The sequence below is a fragment of the Micromys minutus genome (assembly GCF_963924665.1).
Source record: "Micromys minutus genome assembly, chromosome: 31".
NCBI classification, from domain to species: Eukaryota; Metazoa; Chordata; class Mammalia; order Rodentia; family Muridae; genus Micromys; species Micromys minutus.
In genome coordinates, this window is record NC_137966.1 from 345,747 (window position 1) to 368,695 (window position 22,949).

Sequence of the window (22,949 nt, forward strand, 5' to 3'; positions counted from 1 at the left end):
GAGATAAAAGCTGTGGAACACTGAGTGTCCAAAGATGACCCACTGCAAGAGCTGACCTACTGCTCCAGTGTTCAGTCTCAAGTGCCAGGTGGCTTTGTGTGACTGAAGTTTGATCCTGGCTTGCTCACACACACTCTCTCTCAATTAAGCAATTAACAATTAATTAATTAATTTACATTCTGATTGCATTTTCCCCACCCTCCTCTCTTCCTGGTCCTTCATTCCTCCTACCCAGCCTCACATCCACCCATTTTCACCATCTCCTCAGAAATGGGAGGCCTTCCATGGATACCAACTGTCCTTGGCATTTAAGTAGCAGTAAGACTAGGTGCACCCTCTCCTATTGAGGCTGGATGAACAGCCCAATGGGTGAAAGGGTCCCAAAGGCTGACAACAGAGTCAGAGACAGCCCCTGCTCCCACTGTTAGGAGTCCCCTGGGAGGACCAAGATGCACAACTGTTACATATGTACAGAGAGCCCAGGTCAGTCCCAGGCAAGTTCCCTGGTTGGTGGTTCAGTCTCTGTGAACCCTTGTGGCTCCATCCTGGTTCTTTTGTTCCCAGCTGAGATCCAGGACAAGTCACCTGTTCACCATGTTCTGTGTGCTCTCTGTAGATAATAAAGATATGTAACCCCCCCCCCACCCATAAAGGAGTTAAACAAGCTGGATTTGGTCAGGACTTGGAACTCTGCCTAGCTGGTGGCATGCACTCCAGAGTCTTCCTACAACTCAGTTTTACTGTCACCTGAAGAGTCAATGCCTTTCTTGATTTTATCATCATCATCACCATTTTAGCTGTGCTGAAGTTTTTATTTTATTTTATTTTATTTTATTTTCATTTTATTGACAAATGAAAAATGCAGGGTTGGTGAGAAAGCTCAGTGGGGAACAGCACAAGCCTGTTAACCTGAGTTGGGTCCCTAGGGACATGTGGATAGGGAGTTGTCCTCTGACTTCCTCATGAGTGCCATGGCATGCACACTCACACATATACACACAAATGTGTAAGGAAGCTGCATGTATTTAGTACAATGTGATGACTTTATATGTACATATATTATGAAATGAGTATCATAAACAAGCTAACTAATATACATCCTACATATTAGCACATACACAGGTAAATATATATGCCATCATCTTGCACATATACATCCAATCACAACTTTTATTATGTAAACAGGTATGTTTATATAACTTCATTGTATAAAGTGTAAAATTTATAAATTGTGATTTTTGGAAAACATCTGCTTCTAAATGATTGGTCTTAATTTGTCCCCTCAGAAGTATGCAAGAACAGAATAGCCTGATTCATCTGGACTGCCAGTCACTTCCTTTCCTTCTTCCGTTCAGCCTATCAGTCCCCTGCCTTTATCCATGCTTAAGACACAATATGTACTGAACATTTAAGGGCTCCCATCACCCATAACGCCCAGCACAGATCAGACCTCTAAGTTAGGCAGTGATAGACCAGGAAGATAAAGGAAAGAGAGGAGGAACCAGGTTCTCAGACCTTTATTTGGTAAGTCCACATCCCAAAGTGGCTTCCTCTGTGCCATCCGGGAGTGCATCAAACTCTGCCACTGAGGAAGCTACAAGTGGATGCTGGCATCCCCAAAAGGCGGGCCCGGGGAACCCGCCCCCTCTCTTGCCCCTGGCACGGGCCGATGACTCGGTGGCTGGCACCCAGCTGCGGTCACACCCAAGAAGGCCATGAGCCCCTGCGCCAGAGTTGATTCCCCAGCACCCGGTGTTGCCCAAGGCACAGGGTGACTCCTCCCCGAGGACCCTCCCATTCGGGGCGTGCGTCACTCTCCCCACCCCTGGGTCCGGACCCCAGCGGCTTCTCGTGCCCGAGCCACTGCTGGGACAAGTCGCGGCAACCTGTCCAGGAGCCGCAGACCTCGGTGCCTTCAGCCCAGGTCCCCCATGGAGCTGCGGGTCGCCAACTCCAATGGCAGCTGCGAGAATGGTGCGTGCGGCTGTGCGGGGGTGGGGGGAGGCGTGGGCGGGTGCTGTGCTGCGCTTCTCACCTTGTCCCCATCTTCCTCGCCACCTCCTCCTTACCTGCTAGGGCTGCAAAGCTGGGAAGGGGGAGATCAGCATCATATTCCCACTGGGTTCCCAAACTATCCTGAAGTTCCGGGTCTGGTGGAGATGTCACCTCCCATGGCAGCTGCAGGGAGCTGAAGGAACTGAAAGAAGACAAACAGTGCATTGGGGCAGGTGACCTGTGAACGCGGTGGGATAGAAAACTCGGGTACTGTTGGCTCACTGCAGGCTAGCTTCATACCTGCTGGCATATCTTTCCATTACCCAAGCCAGAGAGCAGAGGAACAGAGAGGCTCCCCATCCCAAAATCACACCACACATTTTGAAAAGGTAGAGAAAGAACCTTAGACAGTGCTCAGGAAATTCCCTTGATTTTCTGGAATTTTCTTAACTATGTACACCTTGGTCCTTCTCTGAACAATCCCATTTAATCCCAAAAACAAACTCTAATATGCAGGCAGTTGTTTTATCTTTACCTTTTGTTGTAGACAAAGACTTGCTAAATTGTCCAGAATGGCTTAAAATGTGTGATCCTCCTGCCTCAGTCCCTCCCATCCAGGAAATATAAGCTGTATCACTGGGCCAAGATTTTATTTTTAAATATATTTATTACTAATGTGCATATGTCTATGTGCATGCCTCCCTTTCTGTCTTGTTCTCTCTCTCTCTCTCTCTCTCTCTCTCTCTCTCTCTCTCTCTCTCTCTCTCTCTCTCTCTCTCTCGTGTGTGTGTGTGTGTGTGTGTGTGATGCATGATGTATGGGCACGAATGCCATTCTGAGGTTATGGAGGTCAGAGAACAACCTGGAGAAGTGAGTTCTTTCCTTCTGTTTTTATGTAAGTTTCAGGGCCAGAGCTCAGGAGCAACAGACTTCACCTAAGGAACTATCTCCTCAGCCTTAAGCCTAGGTTTTAAAAACCTTTTCTTGTTGTTTTGATTTTTTCTATTCTTTTCTTTTGTGTTCTTTTTTTTTTCTCTCTCTCTCTCTCTTCTTTTTTGCAATATTGGAAACTGAACCCAGGGTCTCTTGTACATGCTAGAAAGGAATGCTAACACTGGCCTTCATCCCAAGAGCATTTAGTTGTAATTTCACTGTGCCCATTATAGAGATGCAGAAACAAAGGCTCTAGCGATTCTAATAATTTGCAGCAGCTATCACAGTGGGGAATATGGACCACCTCTGGGATTCAGACTCCTGAACCTATGTGGCTGCTGTTCTCTGCTCAATCTGGAACTTTCTGCTTTCGTCCTGTCTTGGAAGAGCAGCCTGTGTGGTGCTCTGAGTCCCTAACATCTGCCCTTCTTCATGAAAGAGCTTGAAGCCAGCTCTTAGGTATTGACTGAACCTCAGTCTCCTGAGCAGCTAGGTGGGCCATTTTCAGCCTCACCCCTTATCCCAAGGCAGCAGACATCCACGCTTATAGAACATTCTTGAGAAAAAGACAAGGGTATCCACTTGGCACCCTTTCTTCTGATGTGTACCCCCAGTCTGAATTGGGTTCCCTTGGCCATCAGCTCTCTGGTTATAGCTTTACTGTACTGGGAGAACTTGACTTCCATGGATGTCCTGAGCTCAGGGGGACTGGCTGAGGTGAGCCCTCTGGCCCCACCCATTAGCCATGAGACTAGAAGAAGCAGGGTAAAGGTGAGGGAGCAAACTTCACTGCCTGCATTTCCTGGACTCAGGGAACTCCCCAGATGAAGCTCCTGGGCAAGGATGCCCTGAGCTAGTGGAACAGGAGCTAGCAGTGTAAAACCAGCCTGATTAGCCTGAGATGATGACTGTCTCATAGCAAAAGACACGCAGACATCCCTGGCGATCTCAGTCCCAATTCCAGCAGATGTTTTGTTTATGGGACCTCAGTTTCCCCAGAAGAAAATATGAGAGTCAGTTGGGTTGTTTTGTTTTGTTTTTATTTTCCACTTTGTTGCTGTTTTTTAACTTAGCATGCAGAACAGAGGGTCCTGCTATGATTATTCCATACACATAAATAATTGTGCCTTGTCATATTTGCTCTCCTTCCACTTTCTACACTTTCCACTACCCTTCCTACCCCTCACTATTTTTTTTAATGAATGCCTCCTTCTGAATTTCCCCCTCTGGTACCCTGGTTGGAACCTACAGCATTGCTCATCCCAGGCTAATAAATGCTCCACAATTGGGATACATCTGCTATAGAGCAACATCCAAGACCAGCTGAGTTTTCTAAAGGGATCTTGTACCTGTTCTTCATGACTCTGGAGCTTTGTTCTGCTCCATAAAGATCCTGCTCTGCTGCAGAGGTGCCAAATCTCAAGCTCCCTGGTCTCGGGTTTGGGACCCTTCTAGGCAGAGTAGGGACTCTGACATGGTCTGAAAAGGGCCTGCTCCAGGCTGAGGTCTAAGAGCTTCGTGATATATGTTATAGCTGAAACATGCAAAAAGGTCAATAGCAAACATGATTGTGAGAACTGAGCAAACTGAGGAATTTCAGGGTCAGGTCTGTCGGAGGGTGATCCAGCTGCTGTTGCCCCAATGCTTGTGTGGCCGGAGAGATAAGCTGACCTTCTGAATTTCCAGTGCAGTCCCAACTCTGAATGTTCCTGAAAAAGCTCCTCATTTTTTTTTTGACTGTTTACAATAGTCAGATTTTAATGAATAGACCACAATGAAGATGGATGAATCCTCTACATCCCTGCCCTGTGGGCAACCTGTTTATCATGGGGCATGGGGTTTACTTTTGGCTTCACCTTTATTGCAGGTCAAACAAAATCAGTGTGGTTGTGGCCATACCTTTATTACAGTATCCCATTAGGAAGATGATTGAACTCAATTTCTTCTATTGAGGGCCTGGAAATGATCATTGTGACTGCTTTTCTGAATGGCTGTTAAGAGTCCTCGAGGTAAACTCTAGGGGCCATGTGCATGGTAGCTGGTTGTGTCTTGGTTATGCCTTCTTATGTTACTTACACAGGCTGTGTAGTTTTGTGTGCCACTGAGGGTCTGCCCTTTGTTCCCAAGACTGTCCCTGGTGTCTGTGCTAGTGAGACAGGTGGGCGGCTGGCTCTGGGATTTGAGGAAAGAATCAGACAAGAAGAGCAATGTGGCAAGACAGATCTGTATGGGACTTCAGGAACACTAAACCAGTTGTGCCCTGAAAGGCTCCACAGCCGCTGACCCAGAAAGAAGTCCCAGAATGTGGTGAGGTCCCAACGATGGGAAGCTCACTCCTCAGCAGGTTGACCAGGGTCTGGGTGGACTCTCTGTGAGGTGACTTCCCATTCTAGCTACATCTGGCTAGATGTTGAGAGGGGATCCTGTGGGTGCTGCCCACTTTTGGGGTGGAATTCTACATCAGTTAAGACAAACAGGACAAGTCCTCGGGCAAATCCCCACCCCCCAGGGAATTCACTGAAAACTGACATTAAAACCAAACATAATCTTCATGTCCTTGAGCAAGCAGACACATGGGCTCCATTTCTTTGTCTGTGGAATGGGGATTTTTAAAAGTCACCTATTTGACAGGAGGCCCTACAATTTTCTAAGTCCATGCAAATGATGTCCTTGGTGAAAGCCAAGCTAAAAGCATTGATAATCGGAAATACACCTTTTCTTTTCATTTCGATCTGCTGTTTGGGTGGAGCCCTGGAGCAGTGGAAACATGAAGTCCAAGTCAGAGGTCAATTCCAACATCTTTAAACCATGCCCACATCCTCAGTATGGCTTTAAACATGCTTTTCCCTCCAGGTTCCATAGTCAGCCTCTACTGCTCCTCTCAAGAGGTCCTCTGTCAGATTGTGAGAGGCATCAGCACTGAAGAGCCCAATAACGCCACCTTGATCACCTGGCAAGAGAGGGTCAGGAAGAAATATGGCTTCTACATTGGTGTGGGCCTCGCCTTCCTTTCCTGCTTTCTCATTGGTACCAGTGTCATCCTTAAGAAGAAAGGCCTCATTCGACTTGTGGCCACAGGGGCCACAAGGGCAGGTAGGCCCCTAAGGCTGGAGGGGATGGTCGAGGGGCATCCATGGTGGATGACTTGCCTTTACAGGGACCCAGGCTACAATCTGAGGATGGGACCTCTGGTGGACACTGGAAGCTCATTGTCAACCCTACTGAGAATCCCTACTGTCAATAGCTGGAAGCCTTCCTTTACAATCCAGTATTTCCCAAGAGTTCTATGATGTATGCATTAGGGTAAAGACAAAGAAGCATTAGGATCAGACAGGAGAATCAGACACTCTAGGCTTAACCTTAGCTTGGATTCTTACCAACCAGCCCTACTGGAAACTCACAACTTATGTGAAATGGGATCACAAATGTTCCAGCCCATATCAGGACAGACTCTCAGGGGACCTTGTACATCCAGCCAAACTGTGGCACAAGCGCCAAGTCTTGCTCATTTGGAAGACTGGGTGTGAGTCCCTGAAATAATCCTCAGGAAAGGAAATCACACATAAAGGAATTTATACTATCTGTTGAGCTCATATCATTTATTGCTTGCCTGCCATGTGCTAGGTGCAGTGTGAGACCTGGGGACACAGAGTCCTGTGGTACATCTGATCAAGTGAGAAAGAAAGACAGCCAAAAGGAAATCATCCTGTGGTGTGTTGAGTACCCTTATTGGGTGGTAGCTATGGGCATATTTTGGAGTATGCAAAGCTCAGATCTGGGTGCAGAAGGGAAGTTTTCTATAAAAGTTGATTCTTACCTGAATAATGAGCCAAAAGGAAAAGAGGACAGGGGACAAATCAGTGGTGGGAGGAGCAGCAAGTGCCAAGGCTTAGAGGTGAGACCTAGCTGGATGTGGAGCAGAAGGCAGCTCAGGATGACCAGAGAGTACAGAGGCAGATGAGCCAGCTCAATAGAGTCCTGTAGAGTTTGAGTCTCATTTGAAATGGGAACAAATGGGAATGGATCATGTTCATGATTTGCAAAAGGTCTGTGGTTGCTGGGTAGACACTGGATTAGAGTCCTGGAATAGAAAATAAAATGTGGAAGGGCATTAACGTGAGTGAGAGGAGGGAAGTAGGATAGTGGGGCTGGAGATGCTAGGGATTCCAGACATAGTTTGGAGAGGTGGAACTCACCTGCTCTGATGTTCCCTGCCTCCCAGGGGAGGGTAGAAGGATGTGACTCAAGTTTCTGACTTGAGAAACCAGGAGATGATGGCACAGTATTCTGCAATAAATGCAGAGGGAGAAACAGGTTTGGGGAAGATGACCTGTTCCTGTTTGGACCTGTTCATCGCCTGACTCTTTCCCAGGAGACGCTGTGCTTTACACATAGACCATTCCAATTACAATTCTTCTTTCTCGATTGCTGTTAGTGCAGTCTTGGGCAAGAAATGTGTTTTTATATACCCCCATTTCCTCATCTAAAATATACACAAAGAGCAGCACCAGTTTGGCAGGTGTGATGGCGCATGACATCCATCCAATGACATTTTATTGCCATGATAAAACACTATGAGCAAAACCAACTTGTGGGAGGAAACAGTCTATCATGAAAGGAAGTCAGACAGTAATTGAAGCAGAGGCCATAGGATAGGCTACTTACTGGTTTGCTCAGCATGCATTTTTTTTCTAAGACAACATAGACTACCCTCCTAGGGATAGTATCAGCTACAGTGACTGAACTCCCACATCAAGAAATGCTCCACAGACTTGCTTACAGATCAATTTGTTTGAGGCAGGGACTAATTACTACTGAAGGTTCCTGTTCTCAGATGGCTCTAGCATTTCAAGTTGACAAAACACTAACTGGTATAGTACCATTCCAGCAGAGATGGAGCAAGAAGGCTCATAAGGTCAAAGCCAGACTACATTACATAGTGAGTTCATACATATAATCTCTCTAAACTACTGTCAAGGTTGTCTAGAGTCGCAGAACTTACAGAATGTCTCTATTAAGGGAGCTTATTGAAATGACTTACAGTTTGCAATCCAACTAACCCAACAATGGGAAGCTGTGGATGGGAAGTCCAAGAATTTTAGTAGTTTATCAGTCCTATGAGGCTAGTTGTTTCAGCCGGTCTTTTGTGTAAGCTGGAATCCTGAAGAAGTAGATGGCAAATAAGAAGTGTTGGCAAATAAGTGCAAGCAGGTAAAGGAGACCAAACCCTTCCTTCTTCCATTGTCCTTATATAGGCCTCCAGCAGATGGTATGGTCCAGATTAAAAGTATGTACCATCACAGCTGGACTTGGAACATGCTCTGTCCTAGGCTGGCCTTGAACTTAGAGATCTGCTTGCCTCTGTCTTCTGGTATTAAAGGCATGTACTACCTTGCCTGGACCTAAATGTTTCCTGAACACTATGCTTCAAGATCTGGATCAAAAGCATTTATCATCCCATGTCAAGGTCCCCATCAAAAGCCTGTGTCTTCCAGTCTGGATCACAGGTGTGCCCTCATTTCTGAATTGTAGTTCATTCTAGATATAGTCAAGTTGGCAACCAGGAATAGCCACCACACCTACATAGTGAGATCCTCTCTTAAAAAAAAATGAGAGGGGGAGAGGACTTAACAATTCCATGGTACAACGTTTGTTTGGTGTGTGCAAGACTCTGGGTTGGATCATCACCCTTAATAAATAAAAAGGAGAAAGACAAATAGTGTCCGAATAGTTATTCAAATGCCATGTACAAGGTGAGTGTATCATTTATAAAATGCTCAGGAACAAAAGTGTTGGGGTATCAGATTTGTTATTCATATTTAGGAATATTTTGTATATGCATGAGATATGTTGAGGACAGGACTCAAGTCTGAAAGTAAAAGTCCTTGTGTCCTCTGTATACCTTTTGAAGGTGACTTTACAAGGCTGATTAATAACTTTGTGCATGAAAATGAGTTTAATGCTATGTGATTTTCTCTCTCAGGTATATGTCAACATTCAAACAAATTTGGACTTGTGAGGCATTTTACTTTAGGGGTTTTAGACCAAGGGTACTTGGCTGTACATTTTTAGAAAGAGCCCTGTCCTCAGCTTTATTACCTAGATCAGCATTACCTAAGCAGGTGGGTCTAGCTGAGCCCACAGTGTATTCCAGTATGAACAACTGGGCTTGAAATATAGCTCAGTTGGCAGAGTAATTACCTGGCTTATACAAGGCCTCGGGTACCATCTCAGTATCACATAAAACCAGGCATGGTACATGCCTGTAATTTAAGTACTTGAGAGGTAGAAGCAGGAGGATCTGAAGTTCAGGGTCATCCTTGGATACATTTGGAGATCTAGGCCAGCCTAAACAAAAGAGACTGTGTCTCAAGAAGGAAAAAAAAAAAGATGAGAAAACTGGGAGACGCAGGGCTACGTTCGGGGCAAGGATATTTACTGCCCTTCATTCATTTTACACAAGGGTTTGGCAGGCCAGTGACTTTGAGAAAAATGTCTGCTTATACTCATTGGAGAACAGAGTAAGTGTGCTTGACTAACCATTCAGAAAGATAGCTTCCCTAGTGTCTGCCCTGCCCCAATCTACTGTCTAGATTGGAAAATTAACATGGCAGGGGGAATAACACTTTTAAGGACTTGATAAGAGCAAAAGAATTCGTGTTTAGAAAAGTCAGCATTTTAAGAATATCAACACCTTTCTCTGGTCTTTCCACTACCATCACCATTGTTGTGGTTGTTCATACTGTTGAGCACTGGCTAAGCTGTGAGCTCTAAACAAAGCACACACAGTCAGTTTTTGATGATCCTATTGCAATGAAGGAAAACAGCTAAAGATAAGCTGGTGGGCTGCAATTTTAAGTGATAAGAACCATGAAGGAGAAACAATAGTATTCAGAAGCCATACTGGGCCCCTCTGGGAAGCAGCAGAGACCTCCAGAGTAGGTGTAAATTCAGACAAACACTAGAGGAGAGCATTCTGCACACAGGGAGACACACAGGCAAAGAGCTTGGGGCAGGAAAGAGATAATCATTCTTTTTTAAAGATTTGTTTATTTATTTATTTATTTATTTATTTATTTATTTATTTATTATATGTAAGTACACTGTAGCTGTCTCAGACACACCAGAAGAGGGCATCAGATCCCATTACAGATGGTTGTGAGGCACCATGTGGTTGCTGGGATTTGAACCTCTAGAAGGGCAGTCAGTGCTCTTAGCCACTGAGCCATCTCTCCAGCCCAAGCTAACCATTCTTGAATACAAAAGTACAGCAGGAATGTTTTTAGAGGCAGACAGGACAAAGCCTCTGCTTGTCTCTATAAGGATTAGGGCTTTATCTCAAGAGTAAGTAGAAGACACTGGGCAGCTATATGGAGAAGAGTGGTACAATCTGCATATTTTCAAAACCGCTGGCTGCCATGCAAGAAAGAAGTTGTTACCGGAATAAGTATAGAGTCACAGTATATCATAACAAAGCCATTGCTTCTCCTGGCCAGACATGATGGAGTAGGAGGTGGCAGCAGCATGCTTTTTGGTGACAGAATTAGCCATACAGACTAGATGCAGAAGGAGGGGAGAAAAGGGCCTTTGGTTTCTAGAAGTGTCATCTACTGAGTTTCATTTAGCAAGTAACAGAGGTACAACAAGTGTCAAGAGTCAGGGTTAGGGCAGAGATTGGGGCATCTGCAAAAAGTTGCAGTCGATGCTGAATGAATAGTTAGACAGCTGGATTCAAAAGATGAGTTCAAACTACAGATATAAAACAGGGCCACTGGACATAAATACTAAGAAGCAAGTTCTGGGGGACAGTTAAGGGAGTCAAGGCAGAACCCCACAAACTGTCACCGACTTCTAACTTTGCATCTATTCCCTTCTTTAGTGAACGGAGGCTACGGCTACCTGAAAGACCCAATGTGGTGGGCTGGCTTTGCTACCAGTAAGTAGCTTCTTTCTCTACTAAGCACAGTGATCTACTGATAGCTGGGATGGAGATGGAGGGGAGGGCAGATGAAGTGGTCCTGTCTCTGTTATAGACACTGGGAGCCCAAGACCAGCTTTCTTGGGAAAATCTTGTCCCTGCAGATATCTTACTCTGAGCAATCATTTTCTTAGCCCAAAAGGAGGCCCCTTCTATGAAGATACTGACACAGGTACAGAGGCTTGCTTGGGATGCAGCCCATGTGGGAGAGCACTTGCTTAGCATGCACAAAGCCCTCAGTTCAATCTCAAGCACCACATAAAACCAGTATGATAAATGTGCCGATAATCTTAGCACTCCAGAGACTAGAGGTAGAAGGAGCAGAAGTTCAAAGCCACCCACAATTACATAGTAAGTTCAAGGCCAGGCTGGGATATAGGAAACCCCATTTCATGCTTTTTTTTTTTTTTTTTTAATGACTACAAGTGTGTTCTTTCAGCTGCCACTGAAATACAGGGCACTGGTAGCACTTTCTCTTGGCCACAGTCTTGGGCCTCCATCTGGTAGACTTTGGGAACCTAAGGTAATGCCCCTATTCCGGGCAGTTAAGAGCTTGACCCACTTTGGACATGGATGTTGTTACTTTGTCTAGATTTGTATACTTTCATATTGCTCCCACTGTCTACCTACCCTTCCTTTCTGGGTATGAAAGCCTAATTATTTTTAAAATAGTCTATTATTATTGTTATTGTTATTAGTGTCTGTGTGTATATGTGTGTGATGCACGCATATTGTGGAGAGAGGGTGTTTCTGCCCATGTACATTCAAAGACCAGAGGGAGAATGCTTTCCATTCTAGTTTTTGAAACAGGGTTTCTCACAGCACCTGAAGTTCACCATTGTTGCTAGGCTGGCTAGCTGGAGCTACAAGCACATCACAGCCATGACTGGATTTTACATGCGTACTGAGGATTTGAACTCAAAACTTCTTGCGTACACAGCAAGTGACCTTAACCACTGAGCAATCTTCTTAGTCCCTGATGCCTAATTCTTTTAGGTAGAAACAAACACTTCCTACCAATAATCTTCCAAGAAGGGCTTGATCCTTACCTTGGGCAGAGCTATCCTACTCACCACCTGCCTTCACACACAACCTGCCTGTGCTCTTTAGCAAAGAGGTGGAAAAGGCTCTTGTAGGCAAGTGCAACCTAGAAACTCAGATAAGTGGGAAGTATTTTTGGCTTCTTGATAATTCAGCCATTTTTTTAGGCCTCCTGTCTTAGACTATTGTCTTAGTTTGGGTTACTTACTGTGATAAAACACTGACCTGGAGCAACTCCAGGAGAGGTTTTAGTTGGATTACCAGTTTCTGTAAAGTTACTTTAGGTTCTGTCAATCACAGGGAGAAGCCAAGGCAGGAACTCAAACAATAACTGAAGTAGAGGCCATAGAAGAATGTTGCTTATTGGCTTACTTCTCCTAGCTCGCTTACTTTGTGTTCTTATATATTCTAGGGCCATTTGCTGAGATATGCAATAATAAAAGAAAAAAATCCCCACAGACTTGCCTCCAGGCCAGTCTGATGGAGTATATTCCTTCTCAGTTGAGGGTATCTTGTGTCAAATTGATTAAAACAACAACAAAACAACTAATCAACACAACTGTCCACAGTTCTCCTAGTAAAGAATAGTTCTTGAACCAAGTAGTACTCAAAGAATCCATAACAGTAACTCTTTCCTTATTTAATTTTCTAGAATTTATTTTAAAGGTAGAGATGAAAACACGTCAGCTTAAGAACACATTTAATGGAGTATGTACTGAAAGCTAAAGGACACCCCAAAACATGGCAGCGTCTCAGGTCACTGTGAGCTCAGGACTTGAGCCTTGCCACCTTTACAGTATAGTGGGAGAGCAGAGTCTGGGTCTGACCTTGTCTCCAAGAAGACAGCATCCAGATGGGATCTTGAGTGCTGGTCTTGGGTTTTAGGTACAGTTGAACTGACTGACGCCATCTCTGCCCAGATTCATCTGGAATGGACGTGGTGCCTTGGAGTCACAGTGGCCTCTTTTCTCCTCTAATTTCCTAGTGTCGGCTGGAGAAGTTGCCAACTTTGGGGCCTATGCGTTTGCACCTGCGACAGTTGTCACACCGCTGGGAGCACTGAGCGTCCTCATAAGGTCACTGTCCTCTCTTTTTGACACCTCTGGTTCTTTCCTATTTTCAATTTGTTGAGCCCTGAATTTACCAAAGTGGGAACAGCTACCCCAAGCTAATCCAAGCCCTGGGAAGAAGGAACATGCTATTCAGAGCTCCAGGCTCTAGAACTGATGGCTGCCTTGGGCTTCAGAATCCCCTCAATGAACTAAGAACATGAGCCCTAGTGTTCTTTTGTTTATAGTGTGTATGTAGTATATGTGAATATGTATAGTTTTGTATACAGAGGCATATGTTTTATGTAAGCTGTCTGTGTGGGGCAAAGGGAAGAGTTCCTTGTCTTCCTTAGTTTCTACCTTAGTTTTTCAACAATGCCTCTCACTGCCTGGAGCTCACCAGTTGGCTAGTCTGGAACTCACTAATTAGTTAGGCTGCTGGCCAATAAGTTCAGAAATCCTCTGGTCTCTGCCTCCCCAGCACAAGGATTGTAGGCACAAACCAGCACAGCTAGTTTTTAGGTGGGAATTGAGAATATAAATTTAGGTCCTCATGCCTGTCATCATCCCAGCCCCAGGTACTGATCCATACTCAAACCTTAGCAGTCATGAATTCATAAGTCTCGGAGTCAAGCCTCACTTCATCCATATGCAAAAAAGGATGCTAATAATACACACCCAGAGAGCTAAATAGGGCTACAACGTATTGAATGGATTTAGAAGAAACTAGCTCCAAGCAACCATGGCTATAATTTATAGAGGAAAACTACGCATTAAATCATCTGAATGTAATCTGTGTACTAACTCACTTAATCCTTCAATTTGTTCCCAAGATCCTGAGGGGTTAACTACTTTGGCCAAGGTAACTTTCCAGCAAGTTGTACTTCTTGACCTATTTCTTTTCCTTGGGTGGTAGAGCAAACCTGCTACGTGTGTGAATCAATATGAAGAACCCAGGCCAGAATCCACCCTATACAGCATAATTCCAGATGTATATATAGCAACCCTGCTATGCTATGCTATGTTGCCTCTCAGTAAAGACTTTACAAATAACAGTTTTAAAACCTAAAGCTGTTAGAGCTGGTGGTACAGGAGTAGAGTACTCACCTAGTATGCCTGGGTTTGACTGCTAACATCCCCAAACAACCCAAATCAATGACACAATAAAATAATTATGCCTAATCTTATCACCAAATTTCTCCCAATCTATGAACACAGGTACTTCTGTGGGGTCCTTAAGCCACATCTGAGGGAATACTCTCATTTAGGGGCTACCTCTGGAGCTCTGGTAAACCCCAGTCAACCACACCTGATACCAATAATCTCTTCTGTGTTGTTTTCCTACTCAGTGATAATTTCGAAACTTTTACTTACAATTGTGAAGCAAGTAGATTCCTGACTCTCTGCACAACTGGCTTGACTGGTGTGACTACTCAGTAGAAGTGCTTCCCAGATCTGATGTGTTTATAAATTACCACTCCTGAGATGATTTGAGAGGCATGGAATTTGAAACTGCTCAGTGCTACCTGGGTGAAATAGGGCTTGCTTCTCCAGCCTTGCCCAATTTGAATATCATCCTGGGTCCATGTACCCAGGGATAGCACTGCCCACCAGAAGCTGAGCCCATCTGTATCAATCATCAATCAAGAAAATGGCCCACAGGCTTGCCTATGAGCCAAGACTTTTTGATGTTACCCAAGTCCCAGGGGCAGTCAATACATTTTTAGTGTGAACTAATGCTACCTTCATAGTGCAAGTGAGCTCATGGCTCATTTTCAGCTTGCCCAGTCTCCTATTTTCTTCCCTTACCTAGAAGATCAGAAGGAACAAAAATGATATCACCAAGGAGCTAGAAGGATCTTGCTCAGGAAAGATTCTGGAAATCATAAATGTTCTCTTTAACATAGAAGAAAACCCACTAGCTTTGTAATAAGATCAAAGTATTGTTCAAACCCTGTCTTTGCCATTACCAGTCAAAGAGCTTTGCTAAATCATTTAAACTTCCAAGAGCTCGGTTTTTTTTTTTTTTAATCTGTAAACTGGGAGCAGTATATGTTAATTCACAGAGTTGTCAGACTGACTCTAACACAGTACCTATTAAGAAATACATGGCTCAAGACATAGTGTCTATTATCATTGTGGTGATTTATATTAGCATGTACAAGTAAAAGAGAAGTTCTTTTCTGACCCAAGGAACAGAAATAGAGCAAGGAATAGAAATTGCCAGAAAGAGCATTTGGGGTAAGTAGTGTGAACCTGCAATGTACTCATTTGGAGTCAGACAAGAGTACTTTTAAAGGCTCTTTCAACTTGTCTCAGTTTGCTTTTTATTACTATGATGAGACATCATTACCAAAAGTAACTTGGAGAGAAAGGGATTTATTGGGCTTACAAATTACAGACTATCACAGAGGAAAACCAAGAACTTAGAAACAGAAATTAAAGCAGAAGTCACATAGGAACTTGCTCCTCTTGGATTGTTCAGTATGCTTTCTTATACACCCCGGGACTGCCCACTGCGCATCCACATTAATTTTAAAAAGGCCCTCACAGGCTTGCCTTACAATGCTTTGATGGGAGCATTTGCTGAGCTGAGGTCACCTCTTCTCAGATGACTCTAGCTTGTGTCAAAAATAAACCATGTACCTTTGGATTTGGGGACATTTCCGTTTCAAAAATAAAAGAGATCTATGTGTATTTCCACTTCTCCAGCACACATGACAATCCTGTACAAATGTGTTTCTACTTTTGAAAGTTTGGGGTTGGACAGAAGGGATCTAGGAAGGCTTCTACATCTAGAAGTGAGTTCTGGACTGTTGTTCTTCATAAGTGTTTACTCAGCCCTCGTGTGTCTTTTGGGGGATGGGATAGGCACCCCCTTCAATCCCTTTCTCTTATCCCCCTATACAGTGCCATCTTCTCCTCCTATTGCCTGGGAGAGAGTCTGAATCTACTAGGGAAGCTGGGCTGTGTGATCTGTATGGCCGGCAGCACAGTAATGGTCATACATGCCCCCAAAGAGGAGAAGGTCACTACAGTTGCAGAGATGGCTTCCAAGATGAAAGACACAGGTAGGCTTCAAGCACTGGGTTTGCAGAAAACACTAGGGGATGAATTATCTGTAGACTATGTAACTGGGCTCTGGCCATCTTCATGCTGCCCCCTTGAGGAAAAGGTGAACCACAGAAAGGGAGCTGGATGGTACCTGTTGGCAGGGCTTCCTGAGTTGATGCGAATATATAGCATTTCTTGTTCATCATGTGCCAGGCATGTCTCTAAATACACATTATTTTTATTATAAAACATTTTATGCAAGACATCATCTCATAAGATAGCTCTTCAAGACAAAAGAAATTCCATTGTTTGATCCTTTCTCATGAACGAGGAAACTAAAGTCTTAAGAGTTTAGTAACTTGCATGAGTGACTAAAAGTTCTGAGACTGGGACTAGAAACCACATGTGTCAGGATAGAAGTACAGAGCCCTAGATACTATCCGAGTCCTTCACTGAATAACTTGTGCCCATCTTTCCTGAAGGGTTCATCATATTTGCTGTCCTTCTGGTGGTTTCTTGCCTCATCCTCATCTTCATTGTTGCCCCACGTTATGGGCAAAGGAATATCCTCATTTACATCATCATCTGCTCTGTGATCGGATCCTTCTCTGTGACTGCCGTCAAGGGGCTAGGTGTCACCATTAGGAACTTCTTCCAGGGCTTACCAGTTGTGCGACACCCTCTCCCCTACATCCTGTCCCTCATCCTGGGACTGTCCATCATCATCCAGGTCAACTTCCTCAACAGGGCACTGGATATTTTTAACACCTCATTGGTCTTCCCCATCTACTACGTTTTCTTCACCACAGTGGTGATGGTCTCCTCCATCGTCCTCTTCAAGGAGTGGTACACCATGTCTGCTGTGGACATTGTGGGCACCTTGTCTGGCTTCGTCACCATCATCCTGGGTGTTTTCATGCTTCATGCTTTCAAGGACTTGGATATCAGCCAAATCAGCTTGCCCCACACACACAAAAACACAACTCCAGCTCCTGCCCCAGAGCCCACAGTCATTAAACTAGAAGACAAGAATGTCCTTGTGGATAACATAGAACTTGCCAGCACACCATCACCACAACAGAAGCCCAAAGTATTTATGATCCACTCTTAAAGCCTGGAACACATGAGTAAGAGGAGGCATCCAATGGTCCAGCCTGAGCTCTCAAGTTCACAACTACCTGGTTACTTTCAGCACATCTGTTGCCGAGGGCTATTTTTTCTGAAATATTCATTTATACCTCATTGCTGTTTCTAGAAGAAAATAAATCCCTACCCAGTAAGGTAGGTGGCAGGACTTCGTGGAGATACAGCCTTGGTGACTAAATTCACAAGTTTCTGGTGAAGCCAGCAAGTCCGTAGAGCCTCTTCCCTCTGGTTCCCTCAACACCACCATGTTGTTGATAGAATTTGACCTGCTGAATGTAGCCCAGCTCAAGAACTCCCCTGAGAGTCATCAGGAAATCCTTCATACCAATTAGCTTGTCAAGCTGGACTTCTCAGTCCTTAGCCCAGGAATGAAACTTGTTGGGGACTGCAGAGCAGTCTGTATGCCTCGTCATGCCAAGGTGTATAGCACATGCCAAGTAGCCTGGTATTTCTTGTAGACAGAAGCAAGACCCCAGCTGACCTTCTTACTGTGAATACCACCTGATGTCTCAGGGAACTTTCAACTGGCCTGTTCTCCAAGCATCCCAGCCTGGAGGTCACATCTTGTTGTCTGTGCCCCCAGTGGCAGGCACCACTACCCTTCCCTCTCTTTGTCCATTCCAAGACACTAGTCACTGACACATGTAGACTGTAACCTTAAAACCAACAGCAGGGGATGCCTCCTAGTCCACCTCTGTTGTTCAAAACCATGTTCACCTAAAAGCCTCTGGGAAGAGAACAGCAGCATGCCATTATGTTGGAGTTTAGCAGAATGCAATTTCTTTGCATCAAGATGTTGACAATAATGACTTGGAGAGGCGGGAGAGAATATAAGAAACAATGTTATGGTTGTCAGAATGGAGTCATGGGCTCTTTGGAAACCTGGATGGAATGTTTGGCCTGACTCAGACCTGAGAAAGGACCAGACCTAAAAAGGTGTGGGAAAATTTCTGAGCTGTATCTAGTGGAATTGTACTAGAATCCTAGTGACCAAGTGGGAGTGTGGGCTTGACACAGCCTTGTTGGTCCAACTGGAACTGAGTTTATCTCCATTGACAACCTAGCTGCCCACACTAGAAACAGCATGCTGTGACTCCTGCATCTGCTCTTGGGTCTATCTTTGGTGACCTCACCGTTTGGCCAGAAGCAGGCAGAAAACAGCAGCAAAAGAGAGAGAGAGAAAATGAGGTCCTTTTATTCATAGCTTCTTACAGCTGTGAAAGTGTAGGCTTGACACAAGGACCATAAGAGAGTGAAGTTAGAAGCCAGTTTTTGGGAAAAGGGAAAACTTGATCTTCAGTTCAGGTAGCACTGTCAAGCTCCCTACCTACATCAGTGTTCCCATCTGATCCCCACACTCAGGCCAAAGTGTTTCTGGCCTTGGACAAGCTCTTAGGGCAGAACAACACTCTGGGCCTCTGTACCTTCCACCTCCAATCCCCAGTATTTTAATGAATGTGGATTTCTGACTGTGACTGAAATCAATGCAACACATTGGATCTTGGGGGTGTTAGTAAACAGAGGGATCTGAGAGTGTGGATTCTGGGGTCAGTAATAAAGACTTCAGAGTGTGTTTACTTGACAAATGTCCTGACCTTCCATGAACATGCTGGGATGCATGTCCCTGATCTCCAACCAAAGCCCTCCTGTATCTTCCAAGATCTGCCCTCACTCAAGCAAGAAAGATTGCTGTATTTCTGAGTACCACTCACTTAATGGCTATGCCCTTTGCAGGGAGCCAGGAATGTGGCAAAAAGCATATTAAACACGAAGGATGAAGCCTCCCTAGCATCTACGGGAGGGTTCAGTGAGGTGACTGTCTTAGGTTTTTATTGCTGTGAGAAACACCATGACCATGGCAACTTTTATAAAGAGAAACATTTAACTGGGGCTGACTTACAGTTCAGAGGCATAGTCTATTATTGTTATGGAGAGAAGCATGGCAGTACATAGGCGGGCACGGTGCTAGAGAGGTAGCTCAGAGCTCTACATCAGGATCCACGTGCATCGGGAAGAAAGAGACACTGATCCTGGCTTGAGCTTCTGAAACCTTAAAGCCTGCCCGAGTGACACACTTACTCCAACAAGGCCACACCTCCTTTAATGCCTCTCCTTATGAGTCTATGGAGGCCATTTTCATTTAGACCTACATAGTAAAGCTTCTATGGTTATTAATAATCCTAGAAAACCTCAAAACTGAGGCTGGGAGGAAATGAGAATGATAATTAGAGTCACCACCAGTATGAGCTATCTCCACATGGGCCCAGGGAATCTTAAGTGCACACAACCTGACCTGCCTGCACCTACACACACAGCCCAAGAGACCCACACTAAATCTCCCCCTTCATTAAATCACACCCCCTAGTGAAGAGAGGTGGTCATAGAGTGTCTCAGCTGTCTGATAAAGGCAATAGTGTAGAAGAATGTTCTAGAATCTAAAGATTATTAAAGCCTTTGGTGATCCAAGATTTAATGAAGCCAGACCATCTTGAGCACAGGTACAAAACAGGCATCCCTCTCTACTGGCCGTGGGAAAACCTGGAGCTTCACTGTGGCTCAGGTCATGGCCTACTGGGAAGACTGGTAGTCTGTGTGAGACCTCTGAGACGTTCACATCACGTCTTAAGTGGTCCAGGCAGTGGAGATACCAAAATAGTTTACACACAAAAGAGCTGTCCAAACAGATTGCATTTCCTAATGACAATTTGTTTTAATTAAATACAAACAAGGAAAGAAAAAAAACAAAAAACAAACAAAAAAACCCAAAAAAAGGCACCATAGCCCATTCAAGTATTTTGCATAGATGTACAAATATTGTAAACAATCAATAGGAGGACATGAGAGGAGAGGACTACTTCCTGTGAACAATCTCCCAAATCAAAAGAAAATTCACATTTGCCCTGGATCCCAGACATAGGTGTATACACAGCCATACAAGAGGACACTGGGTGCATGACTTTGGGCTGCTAGGCTTGGATTCTATAGAACCTCTCTCCCTAGCAGGCTTCCCTAGGGAAGGGTACCTTTCCAGTTGGTGTTCCCTGGCTTGTATGTGGAGTCCTTTGGGTCTGTCATTACATGCATTTGACAAAATGACTAAACTGAAGAATACAAGTCTAATGTCCACTTTGTCAATAAGCAAATTAATTGAGCCCAGGGGAGACACTGAAGGATTATGTGGTGGAGAGCTACGGCAACAGAAGGGACTGTTGTGTTGCAGAGAATATTCAGACCCTAACATCTACAGTGTCTTGGAGCAGGGTAGAAAAGGGCTTTTCTCTTACTTGTGGAAGTCACCAAGGCTAAAAGGAACAGAAAGCAAGCAGGGAGTTGCAACTTGGAAGGGATTAGCCCAGGCTACACCTCTTGAGATTGGAAGCTGAGGTTTACAGGTCAGAAATGGCTTCACAATTCTAAAAATGGCAGGCAGCTAATCTAGCTTCTAAAAACAGCCTGGGCCTGAGATGCAGCTTAGTTGGTTGGTAAAATGTTTGCCTATATACACACGAAGGTCTGCGTTTGAACCCAGCATCACATAAAGCATGGTAGCATACACCTGCGGTCTGAGCGCGTGGGAAGAAACAAGCACTCAAGATTTCAAAGGTCATCGTTGGTTTTTTTTTTTTTTTTAAGTGAGTTATAAAAGCCAACCTAGGATACATGAGATCCCGTCTTAATTTTTGTTTTTGTAACAGCTTTTTTTTCCCCCTTTGTGTGGCCCTGGTCGTTCTGGAACTTCCTTTTTTAGACTAGGCTAGCTTCAAACTCAAGAGATTCACCTGCCTCTGTTGGGATTAAAGGTCTACACCACTAAATACAGCTCCAAATCTTCCCTCAGCCCACTGAAGCCTTGGCTTTGAACTATTCCAATGTCTTTTGACATTCCTCTTCAGTGATCAGGAACAGAGATGTCTTAACAGGTATTTCTAGACTTGCTCACTTTCTATGCATAAGAAAGGCCTTTTCAGACTTAGTGTAGGTAGACCAAAGTGTTCTGTTGCAAACACCCCCTCCTCCGGTGGTAATACTCTTTTATCTCCCAAGTGACAATCCTTTAGGACAAACCCAGTCCTTGAAGTTCTAGATACACCTGTAGGGGACCCTTCATAATGCAGACAGGAAGGGATTCCCACCTGTGACAGCCTCCCTGGCCTTTCGAAACAAAGCCTAGAATGAAGGTGTACATAGAGTAGCTGCCAACATTTCTACCAAGTCAAGAAATCCTGCCCTCTTAGAGTTCACAGTATAATTTTATAGGATGAAGGTGGTATCAAAGTAATGACAAAGAAAAAGCAGAAGTGATTGCCAAAGAGCAAAGAAAATGGGTCTTTTTCTAACTTTGTGTTGAGAATCAGGGTGGTCTGTTTTTAGGGCTCAATCTGTAGTTACTGGGCATTTGGTAAAGCACATATATGAGAAACTGATGTAGGAAATGGACCGAGGTCTAAGTAGGTTTTTGGATCACACTCAGAGAGTTGTGAACAGCAGTCACCCTGAAAAGAAGAAAGATGTTTTCCTGAGATCTTTTTTACCCCACCCCCACCCCAGCCATGTATGCCATACTGCTCACTTGTCAACAATGCCAAGAGCTTACTCTGTGAAGAGACTTGAAGAGGCCTTGAGGTGGTGAATGGGGAGTCAAAAGCTCGCCTCTTCCTCTGGAGGGTTCCAAGAACTAACAACTGCTTGTTGTAGGTAGCAGGAAGGCCCCTTGAGAACCCTCTGGAGTGCTATTAGCACCTTTTTGGGGTGGAAGATGGCCTCTCAGAGACAAGGCCCAGCAAATGTGTAAGAACTGTTCTAAGTATCAGAGCACCAAGCAAGAGAAGGGCCACCCAAGTCCCACCCTCCCAGCATTTTTTATGACAATCACACAGGGGCAGCAACCAGGAGAGAATCAATGGAGGTGCATGGATGAAGAAAGTTTGGAGAACCTTGCCCAGATCTGGTTCACCATGGTTGCTGTCTGAGATCTGTTCGGTCAACAGTCTCACATCAGAGCTGACCACCAGGGAGAAGTTGGTGCCTCCGTGTGTACATTACTAATAGTCAGGATTCCAAACACATCAGTCCCCCTCAGTATAGCTGTGGCTGTCGTGGAGAACCTTACTTAGAGATAGGTCAGAAATAAAGAGGAGGCCCCTTGTCCTGCTCGAGGCCACAAAACACAAGTACATGCAGAGCTGTCTGTCTGTATGCCTGCATGTCTGTCTCTCTTTCAAACACACCACACCACACACACACACACACACACGCCCACTCGGCTCAATGCTCTTGAGTTCCAGTGCAGAAAGTCCAGTGGCTACCCCGTGAGGCAAGATCCTGATTTGTAGGTCACTAGCATATAGTCACCAGCAAGTCAGGACTGCAGTGGTTCACCACCAAAGCACCATAGGATAGGGATGCTGGAAAAGGAGGAGAAGGTGACACATGGAACACTGGGGTGTATGGCTGGGGATTCTAATATCCTTAGCAACCTTTGGCATTACGGCTCAGAGGGGACACAGGCTGACCACTCCCCCCTGCTGTCTACACTACTTACAAATAGTACCTGTCTGAGTCAGAGTGACCCATGTAAATATGGGAGTGGGAATGTGGAGAATGGCAGGGGAAGGGAGCATGGCTTGTCACATGCAGCCACATAGCCAGGAACAGGCACCTTGACCAAGCCTTGGGGCAGGGATGCAGCTTCCTTGGTGCATAAAAGCTAAAAAACTAAGGCCCAGCCTGGGCAGCCTGGTATCCCAGAGAGA

General features: G+C 44.8%; 1 protein-coding gene across 2 annotated transcripts; it reads left to right on the forward strand.

Annotated features, from left to right (window-relative positions):
• Window positions 1-1,931: 1,931 nt before the first annotated feature.
• NIPAL4 (NIPA like domain containing 4) lies at window positions 1,932-17,161 on the forward strand (the record flags this gene model as incomplete). 2 transcript variants are annotated; one of them, XM_080942190.1, is made up of 6 exons in its annotated part: window positions 1,932-1,974; window positions 5,782-6,021; window positions 10,808-10,864; window positions 12,933-13,023; window positions 15,907-16,067; window positions 16,533-17,161. In XM_080942190.1, the coding sequence occupies 6 exons, from the start codon at window positions 1,932-1,934 to the stop codon at window positions 17,159-17,161; spliced, it is 1,221 nt and encodes a 406-aa protein (XP_080798316.1). The 2 variants fall into 2 exon arrangements, with proteins under 2 accessions (XP_080798316.1, XP_080798317.1); XM_080942191.1 differs by lacking the exon at window positions 10,808-10,864.
• Between the last annotated feature and the right edge of the window lie 5,788 nt (window positions 17,162-22,949).